Raw genomic sequence first — 21150 nt, 5'->3', positions numbered from 1 at the left:
GTCTACTTAAAAATACTATAAGTGAACTAAACAAATTTTAATCTCAATCAAGCTGATTATAAACTTAAAATATATTAAGTTATAATGATCTATAAATAATGATAACTAGAAACATACAATAATATCACTCACAGTGTTTTTCAATAATGTTTTATCATTTTCAATACATAAATAAAATATTATAAATATTATTTATTAATTAAATAAATATTATACCAATTAAAAATTAACAAAAAAAATGAGTAGATTTTACCAGAAAAACTGTTAAGGGATATTTTAAATATATTAAATTGGGGATAAAAATAAAAGAAATAAAAAAATAAAAAAAAATAAAAGAGGAAGTATCTTTTGAAAAACATCTGAATATTTTATAGGGAAATCCCAAAAAGAAATATAAGGAACGCACACGCTGTTGTCGCCGTGTCGCCGTCGCCGTCGTCTGAGAATTAGGGTTTTTACGTCCTTGGGAAGAGGGGAAAGAGACATCGAAAGGGGGGCGAAGGATGGGGAATCCGGAGCTGGTGCTGTTCAATTCGATGTCGAAGCAGAAGGAGGTGTTCAAGACTCGCGTGGAAGGCCAGGTCTCCATGTACGTCTGCGGCGTCACGCCCTACGATTTCAGCCACATCGGCCACGCCCGTGCTTACGTCGCTTTCGACGTACTCTATAGGTCTGCCTCATTCCCTTTTTTCGTCCTTCGCTACTTGATTTTGTTTTCCGCTTCAAATCTGCGATTTGTTCGTAAATTTTCTGTCTTGGGATGCATATGATTTTGTCTTCTTTTTTATGCGTTTGGGGAATATGTGGGCGACATGATGCTTCGCCGTTAATGTGGTTTAGTTGAAGGTATCGAAGTAAATCACTGGGTCAAAAGGCTCGGATGATTATATGTGAAACCATTTAAACCTGATGATCACAGTCCATTTGCGTTGAATTTTAGGTCAGCTCAGTCCTTTAGATATATTCCTTGATTGGACATGTCTTTTTTGTATGAGAAGGCTGGTTTGACCTTATTTAATGAGTTGGCTTGGTTTGTAAAACATTATTGTCAAGTTTGATAGCAAGCGACAGTGTGCCACAGAAACAAGAAATCAACAAAAGAGGAAAGAAAACAATGAAAAACACAGAACAAAAAAGGATAATCTGTCTGATGATCTTCCAACCATTTTTTGTCACATCAAGTCTTACCTTTATCCTTCAATAATGAGGCCTGGAAGCGCGACCGTTGGTTTGAGAATTGCTAAACCAGTTAAAACCGATGGCCACTGACCCACTCTGCTTGATTTCTTGGGATGGTTCAGTCCTTTAGTTAATTTCTTATACTGGATTAGTTCGGTTTGTCTTATTGTGGAGAATGAAAAAGTGTAGAGAAGTAGTTAGTTTCTTGAATTGTTGGAGGAGAGACTGAAGATGATAAATTGGTTGAAGAATTGACAGGCATTGATATCTCTATTTTGTATATCTTGTTTTCTTATCTTCCCTGAATATCTCTATTTTGGCAGTGGCTGCACTATCTATTCTGACTGCATGTGCTTACCATTTACTAAGTTACACACGCAACTGTCGTGCAAAGAAAATCCTTGGTGGTTGATCCATGAACCAGAAAACTTAAAACCATTCAGATTGTTTTAAGTTGTCGATAACTGGCTTAACTTTTGAGTGTTCCAGAAATTTCTGTTGGTGGTGCTAGTTACATGATCTAGCTATCAATCATGTTGTTCTTGGTGATGGTCAGTCCAAGCCATCCATACATTTTGGAAGTACCATTGGCTAACCAGTTAACCATGAAGATTCTGAGATGTTCGAGACACCTTTTGAGCATATATCGGCAAATTTGTGTGAGCTAGAATCTGGTGAAAAATGTTAGATTCATAAGTTACTAACATGTGTCTATGCTATGTACAAAATTTGACTGCTTTCATGTTGTGTAAATTATGATGCATGTAACGTAGGTGTTTTGTTTCTTGACTGTATATTTCACTTTTGCAAGTATATTTCCATGAATTTTATGCAGATCTAATGCAATGAAAATATATTGTCAAAACTTATGTATCAGTTTGTCAATTAGCAGGTACTTGAAACACTTGGGTTATGAAGTTAAATACGTGCGGAACTTCACCGACATTGATGATAAGGTTAGATGCTTTTTCACATTGAATAGTTGATGGCGGATAATTACATTCTTGAGATGTAGCAGATGATGGGTCTCTATAGTATGTCTAATTTTTACTTAAAGAGAGTTTTTTTTTAATCATATTACCTGTTTCATTGTTTTCAAACAGAGGTTTCTGTTCAGTTTTTTTATTTTATGTTTCTGTGATGAGAAAGATAAAATTGCCACTTAAAAGAAGCTTTGGTCATATAGTTTATCATAGATTTTGCATTCATGGGATACAAATACTGATCATTGACTTGGTGGATGACATTTCTTTTAGTTGTTGGCGTGTAGAAATTTCTACAACATTAATGCTTCTCCTTCAGTTAAAATTTGCTTTATAAAGCATTTCAGATTGGGGTTGACTTTCTTAAGAATGTCATAGTATAAAATTATGCGATAATTATTTGACTACTGTACAGCCATGTATGCCCTCTGGGAGCCTAACTTCTTGCCTCGATAGATATTTTAGGTCAGTGGTCTTTGCACCCTTTCAACTTGGTGGTAAATCATGGACCATTGAGTAGCTCACATGCAAATTGCATTCAGCTAATTTGCTGACTGTCCAATGATTTTAATCAATTAAAATACTTGACAGTGAATTTTCTATCATGGGAATCTGCAGTCTGTGAGAGTATGAAAATAGAAGCTTGTCAGAAGAGTTTTGGTCAAAGTCTAAGAGTTTAATCCTTTCAGTGATTGATGGTCAGTTCTTTAATATAATGGTGGCAAGGATGATCCAAATGGCAGATGATTTCTTCACTGATGTATGGTCTTACTAGTTTAAAAATAGTGACAGAAGTGGAAGATCTGTAAAAATAGTGACTGATATATCGTCAGTTTTTCTAGGGTTTTATCCAAAACTCGTAAATTAAATGTTTGGTAATTTAGGGTGTATCTTTAGCCAAACTGAGTTTTGGAGCTCCAAAGGGAAAAAGGACTTACTATGAGCATAAGCACTCTAGAATGCTTGACACCCGTGTTAGACACCAAGACTTGTCAAACACTTCTTGATGCATGTTGGAACACTTCTTGATGCTTGTTTGTAGTTCACAACATTTAGAAGTCTTGTACCATTAGCGCTTATTGTATTAAGTATGTGTATAACACTTAAAATTGTTCTTTTATAAGGCTTCTAGACATGTTTGAATATCAACAAATTTGTATGCCATTTGGCTTTTGATATATTTGTTAGTGTTACATATTGAAAGTACTTTTTGTGAGCAATTGGTAGTTGTATGTATGGTTAATATGTCTTCTAGAAGTTGTATATATGATAATCATAGATTGTTTATGTCATACAAAGTATTAAATTATAAGGCTTCTAGAGCACTTAAATTGTTTTTTATAAGGCTTCTAGCCATGTTGAATATCAACAAATATGTATGCCATTTGGATTTTGTTTTATTTATTAGTGTTACATATTGAAAGTATTTCTGTGAGCAATTGCTAGTTGTATGTATGATTTTTATGTCTTCTAGAAGTTGTACATATGATAATCATAGATTGTTTATGTTATACCAAGAATTAAATTAAAATAACATATGAAAATGTACAGTGTATAGTCCGTGTTGTGTTGTGCCCTAAACTTATAAGATTTGCCATGTTGTGTCCATAGCATATCACATCTATGATCATTCTTCACATCTGACATGAGATTAAGTTAATAAATATGCAATCTAGAAATGATTTTTCTCTTCTTATTTCCTCTAATTACATAGTTACTGTAAATGAATTTTATATTTTGCAAATCTCTAAACTTTGAGAAGTTATGCAATTTTGTCAGGACTTTGTGAGGGTTTACATTGAAACGCATCACAAATATCTTATCAAAATGTTGTTAGAACGATACTGCACATCATGCAGCCTAACAATTGTAAATCCATACTGTAGATTACTCTTTGAAGAAAAATCATAATAATTTAATCTTTTTTCATTTTTTTACTGATCTAGTGCCTAAGCTTGCAATTATTTTATTGTTTTCTTCAATTTTTTTTTTGCTAAACTATCTACATTCAATAGAAGTCCATTTCTAGCTTATGCAAAATTGCAAGAACTGTAACTATTTAAAGGAAACCAGATTTATAACATTTTTAATTTCCATGTTGCTACACAAAGTGATGAACACTGTAATTTTTAGTCCTTTTAAATGCTTTCACTTTCCATTCTTGTGTGCTGGTGGGTTGCTACCATCAGTGATCCAGGAAACACACATTTGAGGCCATGAATATTTTTGTTAGATTATACTTGCCTATAATTACAGCACTTGATGCTTCAACTCAAGTTAATTGGTGAATAGAGTTTCACTTTATAGATGACTTGTAATTAGCACTTGAATGGTTATTATTTTGTCAAAAGTTTCTATAATCAGAATAATCTAGTTGATTTCTCACCCAGAATGTTTGATCTTGCTACTTTGCATATCTCTTGAATTGTGTTGGGTACCCCAAATAGAAAAAGGATGACCCTTTGCACAGGGCTCCCACCAATGCTGGGCTTGAGGAGGGTCAGACATCAAAATAGAGCTTAATAAGAACCTAAATAGAAATAAAACGTTAGTCACTTACTTAAGTTTCTTTTTATCAATCTAGATTTTATTTCTCAAGTTGTTCATCTTTCATGATTTGTGTAAATTATAGCAAGGATACTGCAGAGAAAATATTGTAATAAACTATATTTCATGTTTCATTGGCACTTGATATTATTGTACATACAATCCAATTGGCCAAGATTTTTTTATTCTGCTGCCTCTGCCATTGATTTCTACATAGAAAGTAACATGTCAGTTATGTGATAATTCTATCCACTTTGCAGATAATTAAAAGAGCAAATGAATCAGGGGAAGATCCTTTAAGTTTGAGTCGTCGGTTCTCTGAAGCATTTTTGCAAGATGTAGCTGAGCTTCAGTGCCTGCCTCCAACACTTGAACCACGTGTTTCTGATCATATAGAGCAGATAAAGGATATGATAACTAAGGTATTTGATGTAGTACTGTAAATATATGCTCGACTCAATTTGAAATTAAGAGATAAGTTTGTCTTTTGTCTTGTAGTTGATAAATCTGTCTTGCAGTTGATCTTGTTATGTCATTTGTGAATTATAGTTTTTAGTTCTTTATTGTTGGCACCATTGGAGGATTCCACATAAAAGATGCTAGCATTTAAAAGATTCCACATAAAAGACTTAGGTGCCCAATGACCTCTATTCTATAATAGCCTCTATTCTATAGATTTTGTGGCACCCCTAGCATGTTTCAATGCACTGAAATATAGTCCACCTTTATTCAGGACTTTAAAAAAAAAAATAGTTATGGATCTTATAGTTTTTCTATTCATAAGCCATGAGAGAAGGAATCTTATACTATCTGAAGAGTGATGTTAAAGACTTGCAGAAGTATGCAGATATACTTGTGGCCTATGTTTGAAGCGTGAGCTCATACCCATTCTTTAAAATATCAAAGCAAAATACTGAACAAATACAGGCGTTATATAATGTAATTGTTTCATATTGTCTGAGCAGATGTCATAGTTAGACAAATGAAGTAAACTTTTGGGTACAATAATCATGTATGATACCTTGTTTTTGTTCTCTCCCTTATGTAATCTCAGATATTGAATTTAGACACTCAAGGACATCATTTGATAACATCCTAATTTTAATTTGATAAAAAACTTAACAGTTATTTATTTTTTTTATGGCAGATCATTGAGAATGGCTATGGCTATACCATAGAAGGAGATGTTTACTTTTCCATTGATAACTTTCCTGATTATTGCCAATTGTCTGGACGAAAGTTAGATGATAATCGTGCTGGTGGAGGTGGAAGAGTTTCTGTTGACTTGAGAAAGCGAAATCCAGGTGATTTTGCATTATGGAAGGTGAGGTCATGCGTTATCTAACTTTTCCTCACTGTCTTTCTAGACCTGGCCTTTGCTCATTCATCCATGCTCCAATTATTGTCTAATTTTCAGGCTGCTAAGCCTGGTGAACCAAGCTGGGAGAGTCCTTGGGGCCCTGGAAGACCAGGTTGGCATATTGAATGCAGTGCTATGAGTGCCCAATATTTAGGTGATGCTTTCGATATTCATGGTGGAGGAAAAGATTTGATTTTTCCTCATCATGAAAATGAGCTTGCTCAGAGCCGAGCTGCATGCCCAGAGCACAAAGTAAGCTATTGGATGCACAATGGCTTTGTGAACAAGGACAATCAGAAAATGTCAAAGTCTGATGACAATTTCTTCACGATCAGAGATGTAATGGTCAATGATGTCCTGTTTATTTTATTTCTTTTTGTTGTACCTTAATTTTCTATTATCTTATAATCAAACTTTTGCTATAGATTATTGCGAGGTATCATCCATTGGCTTTGAGGTTTTTCTTGATGCGTACACATTACCGTTCCGATGTCAATTATTCTGACAGGCAGCTTGAAACTGCATCTGATCGCGTCTTCTACATATATCAGGTGTTTACTTGTGACTTGTACATCTGTGATGGCTTTCTTTGTTATATATTATGATTATGCTTTCTATATGGTTTCTAAAGGCCACTTCCACTAATCTCATGGATTTGTTTGAAATGTGTAGACACTCTATGACTGCGAACAGGCTCTTTCTCCATTTCGTCAAGAAAATATCCAGGGCCAAGTCCCAGCTGATATCAAGGAATTAATTGACAAATTCCACTCGGATTTTTTAGCATCTATGTCGGATGATCTCCACACTGCTGTTATATTAGATGATCTTATGGAGCCATTTAAGGCGATAAATAGCAACTTAAAGAAGTTCAAGGTATTCATAATATTTCTTTCCCCATCTGAATTCAGAAATAATGAATTCTTGCATTACCTTATTTACCTCGTAGAAAATAACACAGTAAGAATGTGCCGTCCTCAGGGTGAACATTTTTGTTCATCGTAAATGTTTTCTTGCTTCATAACCGTGTTTGAGTTAATCATACTGAGTTTTTTCTATGTAGTTTAATTTGCATTTATTTTTATAGGGAAAGAAGCAACAAAAGCCACTTATTCTTACTCTTTTTGCATTGGAGAAGGAAGTTAAGGATGTTCTTAGCATTTTGGGCCTCTTGAGTAGTTCTTGCGCCGAGGTAACCCAAGTTTTTTGAACCGTTGATTTGAAGAGTTATTCACAGATTCAAAAACATTCTTTGTTTGCCTTGATAGGTTTTGCAGCAACTGAAGGATAAAGCGTTATCGAGGGCAGGGTTAATCGAGGAGCAAGTCCTGCAGCTGATCGAAGATAGGAACTTGGCAAGGAAAAATAAGGAGTATGAGAAATCAGACAAGATCAGAAAAGAGCTTTATGACAAGGGCATTGCTCTAATGGATGAACCAAAGGGGACTGTTTGGAGACCACGCGAGCCCCCTGAGTAGATTACAGAAGTCACCGATTCTAACACCGCCGATTGTCTACCACCTAATTTATGGGTGGTGAGATTTTGATAAAGAAACTTGCATATTATTGTGACATGTAAAAGTAATATATATTCGATAGATTGCTTGTATCTTAATTTCGAAAGTATCGGACAAGAGGACAAGACTTTCCTCATTTAGCTGTCATACTCCATTTATGACATTAACTAGTTGATATCGAGCTTGAATTTAATCATGAGATTTGATGTGATAAACCTTCCTCAATGTGTTGCTTTCCTTATAATTTTTCTTGTCAACAACATTGCAATTGACATCTACATTAATGTTTCTGATATGTTTTGCCCAGTGCTCATAGAACATAGTCACAAGTTTCTCCCTGCATTGTTTTTGCATATTGAAGAGTTGAGAGCCAAGTTGGTCCAAAGTGATGCATCACTTCATATGCTCACCTACCTTCTCTTGTAGCTTTCATGCTCATAAACAGATATAGGTAGCTTGTTCATCTTAAAGAGCATTTGAAGTAGAAAGCATTTGTTGTATTAGCATATAATAGTATGATTAACATGGTCACATATTATGATGTAATAATTTAGTATATTATTAATTTCTATTATCATATTAACTAATTGTTGATGTTAATAAGATAAATTGAAGGCATACTTAGTAAGATAAAACGATGGTAAAATTTATTGGTCATTTAAGTAATTATTCGAATTTAATGAATCAGTATCATACACTATAATGCAACAATGTGCGAATATCCACATATCAATTTTCATATATAACTAATCTAATAATAATAATATTATTATTATTATTATTTTATATTAATTTAATTAATATTAATATCATTATTAGTATTACTAATAATATATAATTATTAATAATATTAATGTACAATGTAAACCATGTTTTACTTGGTTAGGTTTGGTCAGCCGACCGACCCAAATGACGACGTCGAGGAGTCCTCTCTCGATGTTTCTACTCCATTCCCCATTATATTAAATATATGCGTGTGAAGGGGTATTCTCTCGGCGCTTCCATTGCGCGACTTTTGGGGAATCCATCGTCCTGTGTCTTCTGCTCCTCTCGAGAAGAACCCTAGAAGAAGGCTTCGCCTCTTCGTCGTCCGTCGCCCCCAATTCTCCAGTTCGCGCATCCGGGTCCTCTGATCGATTCGGCTGCCGCCGAGTCCACTGCTTCCCGGCTCGATCGCTCGTGTTCCGTAATTTTCTTGGATTTTTTTAATTACTTTTTCTGCGCACGTTTCCAGACGATTTCTTGGATCCCGATGAATATGTTGATCGATGATCTTATCCTCGATTTGGGACAGGGGGAGAGTTTTGTTACGATTGGGTGCCGCTACATAGGGTTTCTTGGCTGTTCTATTTCTGGCTAGAATTCGATTTGGTTTGGGGATTCAGTTTAGTTCTCTGTTGACGTGCTTGATTGGCGAGAAATGGGTTTGGTGAATTATATGTGGAGAATATCGATTGATTGGATACTTCCAGGAAAAAATTAAAACAATCCTTGCTTCATTTTTTTTTTTTGTAATTACAGCGATTATTATTTTCTCGCTTTTGTGTAAGACATAGGATTTTTCTTGAACGGTAATTGGTTCTTACTGCTTGTCGATGCGTGATTAAGCTTTGATTGTCATGTACAGAGTTTTTTTCAGAGAAGATGCAGAGGGGAAGAGGCGGTAGGGATGACTTCTTTGGATTTGGGGATCCATTTGCTGGGTTTGGTGGCTTTGGCAGACCAGGGAGTCTGGTTTCGAGCTTTTTTGGTGGGAGGGACCCCTTCGATGATCCTTTCTTCACGCAGCCATTTGGAAGCATGATGGGCCCGAGCATGCTTGGTCCCAGCATGTTTGCTGGTCGAGGAAGCCTCTTCGGAGAGACTAGCAATGCTGGGTTTTTGGAGCAGGCTCCTCCTGTCAATAAGTCGAAGGGTCCAATTATTCAGGAGCTCTCTGATGATGATGATGGAGGAGAAGGAGAAAAGGCTGACAAGGAGCAGAAAGAGAACCCAAGAAAACATTCTAGGACAAGCAAAGAGCCATTTGTTCAGGATTCTGATGAAGTTGAAGGTGTAGATGCTGATCTGTTAGCTTCAGTATTTCATTATAGTTGGCACTGTGAACAACTTGATCGTTGTCAAGTGATGCAGGATTTCTTAGTTGGGTTGTATTTTTGCAGAAAAGAAGAGCAGGTACATGCAGTATAGGAACAATTATAACCAGTCTAATCCAATGCAACCACAAGGTCGTTCTTTTTCTTTCCAAAGCTCAACAGTCACTTATGGCGGTCCAAATGGAGCATATTACACTTCATCCACTGCAAGGAGAATGGGTGGTGACGGAGTGAGTAATCAGGATTGATGAACTAATGCACTTTTCTTAAAATAAAATGTTTAGAACATTACGTAAGTAATGATTGATGTTTGTCTTAATGCTATCACCCCATTTGTCTGTGACAGGTTATTATGGAGGAAAGCAAGGAGGCTGATACTACTACTGGTAGAGCTTCTCACAGGGTTTCTCGAGGGATCCGTGAGAAAGTATGTACTAACTTGATCATTTGTCCACATTAAATAATCTTTTAAGACTCTTAATTACATTTCAGTGGAATGTTTCGTGTACCTTGCTAATATTAGTCATCCTGGTCATTGTCTTTGTAGGGCCACTCAGTAACAAGAAAACTAAATTCTGATGGGAGAGTAGACACAGTGCAGATGTTACATAATCTGAATGAAGGTTTGTCACTTCATCGAGTTGCCACTTAGGATGATTTTTTTTTAATTATTTCTTTTAACTGCAATTGGTTAAATATCAGATGAGATGCCTGTTTTTGAGGAAACTTGGAAAGGAAAGGCCAAACAACACTTACCTGGATGGAACCCGGGGCTTGATTTGCCTGGTAATGGCAAGCTTAGTTTGTTGTTATTTCTTTATTTAACACAATTTGAAACGGAACTATCTTCAATTCTGCATCTGCATTTATATATATATCCAGCTATTACTGTGGAATGCTTTTCTCTAGATGGTTAATAATCATGGTGTATCCTTGCTAATAGCCTGCATAAAGTGGGGAGACAAGTATATTCACCTTTTATGTGAAAGTTTCCTCCTGAGTTATGTATCGGGTGCTATGTCGGATTGCATGACAAATAACTAGTGCCCTCTTAAGTTATTTTTGTTGAGTTGATAGCTATTCAGTTATGTTTGCATACATATTTAACTTGTGCATTTGATACAAAGTGTTCTGTGTATCAATGATACATGTTATCAGAACCCGAAATTTTTGGAGATTGCCATGTAAGAAGTCTGAAAAACCAATAGTTCCTTTACATCTAGAAGTATGTGATGTAAAATTTTTTGCCAAGTATCTAACTAGCTCCTTTATATCTAGAAGTATGTGATGTAATTTTTTTTGCCAAGTGTCTAACTAGCTAGGCATGCAAACTGTTTCTTGTATGATTTTTAATCAAGCATTTGCGTTGTTCGATTCGCTATTATATGGTGTTACTTGACAGTGTCCCTTTGGTTCCTTGAATTAGCATACCTTGGTTGAAGTCACAAATATAGTGTCTTTGCTTGTAGTTTTAAGGTTGCCTACACTGATCATATAGACCTCCGTTGGAGGGAGACACATGCAATAGATTAGTGAGCTTAGGCTGAAGTCACAAAAATAGTGTCTTTGTTTATAGGTGTAAGGTTGCATATGTTGACCATTCCTAGACTCTGCCTTGGAGGGAGCTACACGCAATATATTGCCTCTTTGTACCTTGGCTTCCTAGGGTTTTGGCTACATAGCTTTTGTTTATATAAGAGGGATATCTTAAATGTAGTTGATATTCAATTAACTTCTAATACAAAATATCTTGATCAAGGCAACATTTATTATCAAGAAATAGTAGAAGTGGATAAGGAGAATAGTAGTTATAGCATTAGTTGTAGTCAAAATTGAGAAAAATACAGGAAAGTAATGATATAAACCGATGTAAAGGGGGAACAGCAGTTGTAGGAAGAAGAGGAAGAACAAAAAAACAAAAAGAAAAGCAGATGCAGTGAAGACAAAATATGGTTTAGATTTATATCTAATTATTTGTAATGGAGACATAATTGTTTATGTTGATTTTTCGTACTTTCTATTGATTTAATATATTAAAAGGCCTTCGACATGCATCTTTATGTAGTTGGATGCCTTTCTCTAGTAGTATGACAACTGTTCATCGAAGCCAACAAAAGTTATAATATTTGTCAGAAACTTGATGAGACTTGTTGAAGAGATCAATATTTTAGTTCGCTACAAGTTTCCTCTTTCTAAATGGTAGTACTCCTAAGATTCTATTTGGTTACATTAGGAAAAATGGAAATATACTGTGGTAGATAAGTATAAATTGTTTGGATTGCAGTAAAATGGTTTGAAATTTGTTTTTGACTTATTTTATTATTTGTGAAATATAGAACTTTCTTTCTTCTTTGAATGATGTTGAAAGTCACAGAAAGAAGAGTTTGAAAACAGTTGTACTGTTGCATCAGTGCACTGTATTACTATTATAACAGTGCACTGAAACAGTAAACTGTACTGTTGCAGTGTTACAGTGCACTGCAACAGTACTACAGTGCAATGCTACAGTCGGACCGGTAGCGGGCGGTCCGCGTACCGTTAGTCTATCGGACCGGTACGTACCGCTCATACCGGGTGGTACGATTCGGTATGGCAGACACTGGTTTTAGTACCCTGTGCGTCAGTCAATGAATTACCATGTGAAATTCTGCCTACTATTTTTAGGTAATGTTGTGTGACTTAGTCGAGATCAATTTTGAACTTGATCCATAGAGGTCAATGTTGGACGTTAGAGATTTTAAACAAAGTAAAATGAACATTAAATTCCCAAAAGTAGACATTATAGGTATCTAAGATGAGGTGGGTCGATTTTGAACTACGGGTGGAGGGTTAGAGAGTGAAGATTTGACCTGCTTTTAGTTTGAATAGTGAAATTACACTAAATAAAGCTCCAAAGCAAGTAATATACATGTAGTCAGTCTCAAATAGTTAGTTGGGATATTATAGCTTCTTGTTGTAGATTCTTGAAATGCATGTAGTCACTTAATAACAGCTTCTATAATTTGTTTTTAGGATGAAAAACTTCCTTTTGAGCAATGATTTAAATGGGCGCCCGGGCGCTTGCCTAGGCACTCGGGTGAGGCAAGGCCCAAGCGCCTCAATAGTGACCCAGGCGGCGCGCTTCAATGAGGTGTCACCTGGGCGCTCGCTCGAACCCAAGCGTTGGGCGACTCAGGTGAGCGCCCGGTTCAAATACTTGAACCGAACCACATTTTTTAAGTCTGGTTCGACCTCGAGCGATCCCCTTTCTTACTGGCAAAAGCCACCCCCGCACGCACACTCGACCTCGAGCGATCAACCCTAGCTGGCTTCTCCTTCCCCACTGTCAACCATCAGTGACACTTTCCTCTTGGTTTTTTCACCCTCTGCTACTTTTAACGGTTTTTTCTTCTCTCTTAACTATTGTTAACAATAAATAATATACTGTTAACAATAGATTGTTAAATCTTTAATCTTTATTGTCTTGAAATTATATATTAGGTTTTAGAATTAATAACAAGTGTACAAAGTAGTTTAACTCTAATATAGGTCTTCATAAACATGTTTAGCATATTTTTATTTAGTTGTATATTATTTTAATTATAATATTCGGGGAGTGCCTCGTTTCGCTTGGGTAGGCGCCTAGGCGAGTGCTTAGTGCCTTAGGCGTTGTGGGACTTTGGCGCCTTTTAGCGCTTAGTGCTTTTTAAATCACTGTTTTTGAGAATTATCTTGTATAGTGTTGAGGATGAACTTAGTTTAAATGGGAACGAGTTCGTTTAGGTTATGATGGCCTTTGCTTTCATGCATGTGGTGCAGGGAAGAGTCTATACAGTCTTGGTGTTGGAAGGTCGTATTTAGTTGATGTCTGATGGTTGATTCGTGGTTGTCCCATATGGTATCCTTACAATTTTGGTTTTGGTGAGAAAGTGACAGGCAATTAACAGTCAATAGTTTGTGTAATAAAATTTGTTGTTTCGTCATCATTGTGCCTAATATAGTTGTGTGTATGGTAATATCTCTATAGGCTTCCAATCAGGTGCTTGGGAAATGTATATGTGAGCCAAAGCCTCTTGTGCTGCACTAAGGCAAAGCCACTTTGTCCCTGCAGAGATAACAGTATTTAGGAACCATTAAAAACTAAATTCCCCTGGTAGACCATATGTGTCAAGCCATTCATCCGTTCTTGTTTGAAGCTCCAGAATATCCTATCCTGTACATGAGTAATAATTAACGATCCATGATCTATTCCGTCACAGATTGCTTGCGGATGATTAATGGATAGCAACTTGGTTGACAAATAAGTTACGTTTGACTAAATTTTCCTACTTTGTTTTACCCTTTAGTGTTCAGGATGCTAGTTGCTACCATTTTCCTTGGTAGCATCTCTAGCAGCTGCCACTACCAGTCTGGCCAACCATATGCAGTAGCTGCTCCTTTCTTTGCTGCAGAAGCAACTCTGCTTTAGCATGGTGACTGCTGTTGGTACTGTTCGTCTGGCCGTCAGCACGCCAAAATAGATCTCTTTTTCCCCTTCAATGTTTGAAAATATTACACCTCGCTTTGCAACAGTGGTCACCTTTCTTGTTGCCTCATGCATTCACGTGTATTGATTTGGAGACCTTGGATCAATGCAAATTCTACTCGTAACACGTGACCCTTGGAAATTAACAATATCTTGTATATAATCTTCTTCTGTCGGTTTGCTTTTTAATGACAGGATAACAAGTTAATAATATTTTTCTGTGGTCTAGACTTGCATGACATGTTTGCGCTGCCCCCTTTAACTTAATGCCATCTGACCTGACCCCCCCATGTTGTTGATTATGTAGGGAACCGGCAAGAGGAAACGAGAGGGTGGGCGCTTCCATCAACCCAGCAACCACACGAGTCGGGAAGGATGAGATCGCAGCCACGCACCAACCCTTTTAAGGCCGGAGGCTCCATGAAATGAGAACTTTGATAGGGCATCGAGAGCTTTAAGTACATAACAAGCATGGTAGTTTGCCATCCTTGCACTAAATACAAGTTGGGCAGCCAGTCCCTATGATTTCTGTATGTGACATCACTAGGGCCATCGCTTTGGACCACCAATTTCCATGTCACAAATATTATTACTATGGGTGTGCAGCATATTTTGGGTTCACGAACAATTTAGACTCTACTACTGCCTCGTTTAGGTTGCTAGCTTTGTGTCCAAGTGAACAGGTCTTGTGGGACAAGAAAATTTAACCTGGACTTGAGATCTAAGTTGTGGAGCAAAATAGCTGGCGTTTTCTCATGCGGTCCTGTCACTGTCTCTACTGCATGTTTGATGTGTCTTGCAACTTGTCCTTGCCATTTGCAGCCCGCAGGCATCTTGCGGTTCTTCATCTCGTTCCATTAATGCGGTGACCGGTGGCTCTACTCGTCGGGGGACCAATCTCGAGCCGAGCCGATCCGATCGATCCATTGTGGTCCTAAGAATTCCCTCACTCCCTGATTTAAAAGCTCAGACTCGTAAGTGTAAACGGCAAAGCTGCTCGTGTTCTCAAAACAGTCGGGTACGTACTCGTCGCTTTTAAAGAGCTTGCAAGCTCACATCGCTTCTTCGAGTACAAGTGAGCGTGATGTGTTTGTGTCAAAAGCTTCGTTGCCTCTCTGACGAATGCTGACAACTACGTGCTATTATTATTTTCGTATCACAGCCAGACCAGTCGAGAGCGTCGGGGTGGGAGTCAGGAATCCGGGCAAACTACAGTTGCTAGATCTTCTCTGTAGCCCATCTTCCCAGTAACCATCCAAAGCAGCAGCACCTAACCGCCATCAATAAGTATCTCACAAAAGAGTTTGCTGCACTGATGGGCACACCACAATGACAAGAACCCTAAAATCGATGTGGCAGGTCCCGTTACCGTCTCCACCTGCCGAAATTAGTCACGGATGGGTCCCGCCGGGGGACCCCTGTTTCCCTGCAGTCGCCTACTTGCCCGTTCAGGTGAGGGCGCCGAAACGGGTAAGGGTTGTAAGAAAAGAACTGCTCTTTACACGTATGCGACATTCCCTGCCCACAGTGAGACTGCAGCGAATCCTACGTGAAATAGAAGGTAGCTTTTCCTGTGCAGAGAGAAGAAGAGAAGGTGGTGGTGCGGGTGCATTAACTCTCCGGGGGGGGGGGGGGGGGGACGAATGGGAGCCAGGCGGTGCACCCTCGAAGCCGGTTTTAACTCCCTGCTCGCTCCCGTAGCTTCCGAGTCCGGTGATGATCTCCGTGAAATCGACTCCGAGAATCACAATTGCTGTAATCTCTCTTGTGGAGACAAAAGGATGAGGCTCTCATCGTCCGGTCTCGGCCGTCTGCAGGAGGAAGGTGAGCTTTTCTTAGTCTGTTCAGCTCAACGATTTATTCCGACTCAAACCGCATCCCATCGCTTCTCTAATCTCCAACTTTCCATAACCGTGTTCGAGTTCCCCTCTGTCCAGCTTCTCCTTTTGCTTGTCCTTCCAAATCCATGAAACTTTGCTTGCTCGTTGCAAGAACCGGCCGCAGAGTCTTGGCTCACCAGCCATTCTTCTGCGGCGCAGGCATCTTAGAAGAATCTCCACCTGTCTTATGTTGGAACCTGCAGCTCGTTGATGTCAGGATAACAGCCAATACTCCAAACTATATTATTCGTTCCTGCAAATTCTTCACTTATCTCGAGTCTACCTGACGACCCAATGCCTTACGAACATGATTAAGGCTCGATTTGCAATCTCCCATTTCTCTCATGTTGCTTCTCGTGATGAGCGTTGCGTCTGAATTCAGAGTTGTGGCATGCCTGCGCTGGACCGCTGGTGTCGTTGCCTCCTGTTGGAAGTCGGGTGGTGTACTTTCCGCAGGGCCACAGCGAGCTGGTAAGCTCTAATCCATTTGCTTTGAGCATTTGAGCTGCCACTTAGGTCGTCTCCGCAGGTGGCTGCATCAACCAACAGGGTGACCGGTTCCCTCCCCAGCTTCCCGAGCTTGCCTCCTCACCTGGTGTGTCAGCTGCATAATGTTACCATGCTTGTAAGTTCGTCCCAGACTTATCTCGTGATCGATCGATCATGTGCACACCCGCGAACACGAACGCTTGTTCTCTCTATCCACAGGCGGATGAAGAGACGGACGAAGTATATGCCCAGATGACACTGCAAGCCCTAAGTCCGGTAATGAACTCCATCTCTGCACTCTATTCCAACATTGTATATACGTGCATTTGATGGAGAAGTTTCCATGATTTGTAATGTGAAGCAAAACATTCTTCACCTGCCTACTGAACTGGGCACGCGAAGCAAACATCCGACCAATTACTTCCGCAAGACATTGACGGCAAGCGACACCAGCACGCACGGTTGCTGCTCCATTCCCCGTCGAGCCGCAGAGAAAGTGTTCCCTCCATTGGTATATATAATATATAATATGTTCAGCATTTGTTTCGAGGGGATGGGATGAGCAGCTCCATTCATTCTCTTTTACCTGTGCTGTTCTTCTTGCAGGATTTCTCACGGGACCCCCCTGTGCAGGAGCTGATCGCCAAGGACCTCCATGGCAATGAATGGAAGTTTCGGCACACCTTTCGAGGTACATTTCCCTTCTGCAGCATGGCATTGATCCCAACTCTCAGAGGCTAGTCGGAACAATCTTATGTTCTTGGTTAAACAGGAATTGAATTGCTTTGCTACTAAACTTAAAGCGTCATCTTCTTTATGTTCATGTGAGAAATGATACAGTAACACCACCTCTCTTGCCCTTTGACAAAAGAAAGAGAAGAGTTTGGTGGTCCTTTTTTTGTTTTCTTGGGAGGAAAAGCTTTTTTTTATTATAACTCAAACTCATTTTGGTGGAAAAATAAAAAAGGAGAGATTGAGAAGAACTCAACCCAATTTGATAGAAAAATAAGAAAGGAAAGATTGAGATTGTGTGATGACAAAGAGGTAAGATTATTGTTCATGGATGCTCTTTAGATCTTGCATTGATAGAAAATACACCATTTTTCATGCGTCATGATTTTTTTATGTACCATACTTTCAAACCAAATATACATAATATCTTTCTAGAAACATATCCCTTCTCAAGATATACTTACAAATTTGTGCATTGATGTTCTTACATTTCTGATGGGTTTCAATGTTTCTTGATCATTCATAAGGTGGGTTGAACAAAGTCATGTTTTTGGTTCATATGAATTATAATCTCCCTTCATGGATCAATTTACATGTACTCATATTACATGCTGAAGTACGTGTAAGGAGGGGATGGTGTTTCTCCTGATACAGGCCAGCCAAAGAGGCATCTCCTCACCATAGGATGGACTCTCTTCGTGAACGCAAAGAGACTGGTCGCAGGAGACTCTGTGATCTTTATCTGGTATACATCACTGCACCTACGACTCGTCTGCCACTGTCAACTCGGCTTCGGCTTCTTCTTCTTCGATCTCACTGGCTTTCTTTCAACAGGTACGGCTACAGTGAGTTGCTCCTGGGAGTTCGGCGAGCTCAGAGTCCGCAGCGAGTTGCTTCCGCCGACGCCGTGCACGTAGGCCTCGTCGCCGCTCATGCCGTTGCCACGAATAGCTCGTTCACCCTATCTTATTTCCCAAGGTGAAATGTGGGGCTTCACTCAAAGTGTTCGTTCCGATTCCTCAAGAGAGAGAGAGAGAGAGAGAGAGAGAGAGAGAGAGAGAGAGAGAGAGAGAGAGAGAGAGAGACTGATGTTTCATGGCAATCTTGCAGGGCGAGCCCATCTGAGTTCGTCATCCCACTGTCTAAGTACGTCAAAGCAGTCCTCCGCACGCGTTTGCTGGTGGGCATGCGCTTCCGGATGCTCTTCGAGACGTCAGAGTCAAGTGTTCGACGGTATGTCCGAGCTCGTTCCCTCAAACTCTTGGGTCCAACATCATGTAAGATTTCGACTCATGAAGGTTGCTCACTTCTTTGTTGGTGGTAGATACATGGGAAAGATTATAGGGATCGGTGATCTCGACCCTGTGCGTTGGCCCAACTCGCACTGGCGCTCCGTGAAGGTAACGAGTCTCTTTAGCTGTGCTTCTCTGCGTGGGCGTGTTGTTGTCTCAGTGACTTCTTGTGCACGGAGGCAGGTGAGTTGGGACGAGCACGCAGTTGGAGAGAGGCAGTTCAGGGTGTCACCATGGGAGATCGAGCCGCTGCCGACCTTTCCGATGTATCCATCTCCTTTTCCTTTGGGGATGAAGCACTCGTGGCCTACTGCAGTCCCCTGCCACCATGGTAACATCATCTACTTCGTCATCACTTGCTTTGTGTGTGATGTGTTCATCTTCCTGTGAGCTCCAAATGTTTAGGTGAAGATGACGATAACGTGGATTTGGCTTCACCGCTGATGTGCTTCCAGAACGGTGGAAACCTAGGGTTTCTATCACTGAATGCTCATAGCAGCGCTGCTGCACCGTGGATGCAGCCGAGGTTCGATGCTCCGATGCTGCAAGCGGAGATGTGGCCGATGGCGGCGGCATCTGGGCTCCTGGAGAAGAGGGTTACCGATGCCGCAAAGCAGGCATCAGCTGCAACGCTGCAACCGCAGCAGACTCCAACACCGCTAGGTCAGAGTCTGGATCATGGTGGTCCACCTCAACCTCCACCTCCACCAGCCTTTCTTCAGATTGCTCAGCTGAATCTGGAGCAGATCCTGCATCAACAAGCACAACAGCGGTCGGCGGCCACCACCGCCGCAGTGGCTCCTCCGGTCCAGTCTCTTCTTCTTCCTCCTCCTCCTCCTCCAGTTGCATATGCTGACTTCAGCCCTAGTATTCCGCCACTGCAATCACCCTATGATACCTACACCATCTTGCACAACTCAACTGATGCCACTCTTCCTGCCTACTCTCTTACCTACCCTATCGATCTCACCTCGGAGGATATCCTTTCGCTGCACCCTTCCTTTCACTCCTCCTTGGAGTCTCTTCCGCCTCTTGAGGTTTGCATCCACCGTGACTCTGTTGGCGGCGAACTTATCACCAGAAATAACGAAAGATTCTTCTTTTAGATTCTCAAACCATTGATTTGCATATGATCCATCGTATGCATGCCGGTGGCAATCTTCGTAATCCATATTTAGTACGTCAGATCGAACATGAAACAAAGGATAATGTTCCCTCCGGAGAGTTGTATTGACAGTAGTACGTCGACGAGTGATGCCTTTGATTTGTGTCATCATGTTAATCTATGATGCTTTCTCCATTGTAGCGATAACAGATGGCTCACGCTCTTCATTAACAATATCAAAGGTAATTATATATTACCCATACTCAGTCCTTATACTTTAAAAAGTAGCATCGAGATTTCTACACTTGCGAAAGTAAAATATTTAATCTCGATTATCCTTTCATCGTTAACTTCTTCGACGAAAAAAATTACACGTGTTGTTAAGTGCAAAAAAGATAAAAACATAATTTTATATAAACTTTTCACTGTAATCGATTTTTTTTTCTCCTCCTCTTTCTTTCGAACCTACTCGCCTGTCGCTCGTCACACTATCTCGCCTACCGACTTTGGTAAATGCCACGTTCGTGTTGTTTTGAGCAATTGTGATAGAAATGCTGATGAAAAATGTTTAGTGCTTGCAGCTTCCAAAGATCATAGAGTTAGTGGGACTTGGATACACTGATTGATTTGTATATCGCTACCTACTTTACGAGGTTAGGCTTAAAATCCAAATGTTCTCATCCATGTTCTTGTAAGACTCAAAACTTTCTTCATTAGATTTCTCTATTTCAGCCAGCATTAGTGAGTTGATGATCACAACTAGTAGAGATTAAGACATAGAAATGGATTCTTACTAAAACAAAATAGTCATAGGAATCATTTATAGCAGCTGAAGTTTGAAGTATGCACATTATCTCAACTTCGGTCTTTCCTTGAGAAGCTTCGCTTGTCATTCACAGGGATAGCAGAAAAGACTTTACCTCTTTTCAACCTATTTGTTTGTCGTCTTATTTATCTCGTCGTAGTGAATTGCTACGTCTCTACTTCTGCAAGAGTGGTGAAAAAAATGAACTCATTTCTACGTAAAACTTCCCTCTATGCCGCAACCGCGATAGGCAAGTGGTGAAAAAAATGAAACCATTTCTACGTAAAACTTCCCTCTATGCTCGCAACCGCGACAGGCAAGTAGGATCAAAAGTAGGTATAGAGACGTAGGTTGGAAATCGAATAGAGCGAGAAGTTCATATAAAATTAATAATTTAAAAGATAATAAAATTATGTTTTATCATTTCCATTCGCACTTGAAATTTTTTTCGTCAATAAAATTAATGATGTAAATAAAATTAAAATTAAATGCTTTACTTTTGTAAGTATAAGAATCCCAATGTTATTCTTTAAAATATTAGTATGTAATTATCCCCCAATATCATCACAATTACTATTACCAATACCAACATCAACACCATTATGAACATCATTACTAATTACTAATACTATTATCATTATCATTACCAATATAATATTAG

At 39.2% G+C, this 21150-nt stretch overlaps 3 protein-coding genes across 3 annotated transcripts; all 3 read left to right on the top strand.

Annotated features, from left to right (window-relative positions):
- Positions 1-411: 411 nt before the first annotated feature.
- On the top strand, positions 412-7785 carry LOC135610655 (cysteine--tRNA ligase, chloroplastic/mitochondrial-like). The gene is made up of 9 exons (XM_065105434.1): positions 412-670; positions 2072-2135; positions 4970-5131; positions 5857-6033; positions 6127-6408; positions 6495-6620; positions 6742-6945; positions 7157-7261; positions 7338-7785. Exons 1-9 carry the CDS (start codon positions 504-506, stop codon positions 7545-7547), a joined length of 1497 nt encoding a protein of 498 aa, XP_064961506.1. The 5' UTR covers positions 412-503; the 3' UTR covers positions 7548-7785.
- A 784-nt stretch (positions 7786-8569) lies between these two features.
- Positions 8570-14942, top strand: LOC103978834 (uncharacterized). Its single transcript, XM_009394783.3, has 7 exons — positions 8570-8772; positions 9214-9639; positions 9749-9912; positions 10029-10109; positions 10230-10305; positions 10385-10468; positions 14494-14942. Exons 2-7 carry the CDS (start codon positions 9231-9233, stop codon positions 14613-14615), a joined length of 936 nt encoding a protein of 311 aa, XP_009393058.1. The 5' UTR covers positions 8570-8772; positions 9214-9230; the 3' UTR covers positions 14616-14942.
- A 903-nt stretch (positions 14943-15845) lies between these two features.
- LOC103980711 (auxin response factor 6-like) lies at positions 15846-19820 on the top strand. Its single transcript, XM_065105431.1, has 12 exons — positions 15846-16010; positions 16449-16537; positions 16596-16691; positions 16775-16831; positions 16917-17066; positions 17162-17246; positions 17942-18032; positions 18122-18265; positions 18398-18520; positions 18612-18687; positions 18763-18910; positions 18985-19820. The coding sequence occupies exons 1-12, from the start codon at positions 15968-15970 to the stop codon at positions 19683-19685; spliced, it is 1803 nt and encodes a 600-aa protein (XP_064961503.1). The 5' UTR covers positions 15846-15967; the 3' UTR covers positions 19686-19820.
- The last annotated feature ends 1330 nt before the right edge of the window (positions 19821-21150 follow it).

This window comes from Musa acuminata, chromosome BXJ2-4 (genome assembly GCF_036884655.1).
Source record: "Musa acuminata AAA Group cultivar baxijiao chromosome BXJ2-4, Cavendish_Baxijiao_AAA, whole genome shotgun sequence".
Taxonomy (NCBI): Eukaryota; Viridiplantae; Streptophyta; class Magnoliopsida; order Zingiberales; family Musaceae; genus Musa; species Musa acuminata.
The sequence above is the reverse complement of the archived record's forward strand: the minus strand, read 5'-3'. Positions and strand labels throughout refer to the sequence as shown.

Bases quoted from the DNA above. Each gene is read 5' to 3' on its own strand.
- LOC103978834 (XM_009394783.3), top strand. From the start codon at position 9,231: ATGCAGAGGGGAAGAGGCGGTAGGGATGACTTCTTTGGATTTGGGGAT. The intron at 9,640-9,748 runs GTGTAGATGCTG...GTATTTTTGCAG, and splicing joins GGATTCTGATGAAGTTGAAG to AAAAGAAGAGCAGGTACATG. The intron at 10,110-10,229 runs GTATGTACTAAC...TTGTCTTTGTAG, and splicing joins CTCGAGGGATCCGTGAGAAA to GGCCACTCAGTAACAAGAAA.
- LOC103980711 (XM_065105431.1), top strand. From the start codon at position 15,968: ATGAGGCTCTCATCGTCCGGTCTCGGCCGTCTGCAGGAGGAAG. The intron at 16,011-16,448 runs GTGAGCTTTTCT...GTCTGAATTCAG, and splicing joins CGGCCGTCTGCAGGAGGAAG to AGTTGTGGCATGCCTGCGCT. The intron at 17,247-17,941 runs GTACATTTCCCT...CTCCTGATACAG, and splicing joins GTTTCGGCACACCTTTCGAG to GCCAGCCAAAGAGGCATCTC.
- LOC135610655 (XM_065105434.1), top strand. From the start codon at position 504: ATGGGGAATCCGGAGCTGGTGCTGTTCAATTCGATGTCGAAGCAGAAG. The intron at 671-2,071 runs GTCTGCCTCATT...GTCAATTAGCAG, and splicing joins GCTTTCGACGTACTCTATAG to GTACTTGAAACACTTGGGTT. The intron at 2,136-4,969 runs GTTAGATGCTTT...TCCACTTTGCAG, and splicing joins TCACCGACATTGATGATAAG to ATAATTAAAAGAGCAAATGA.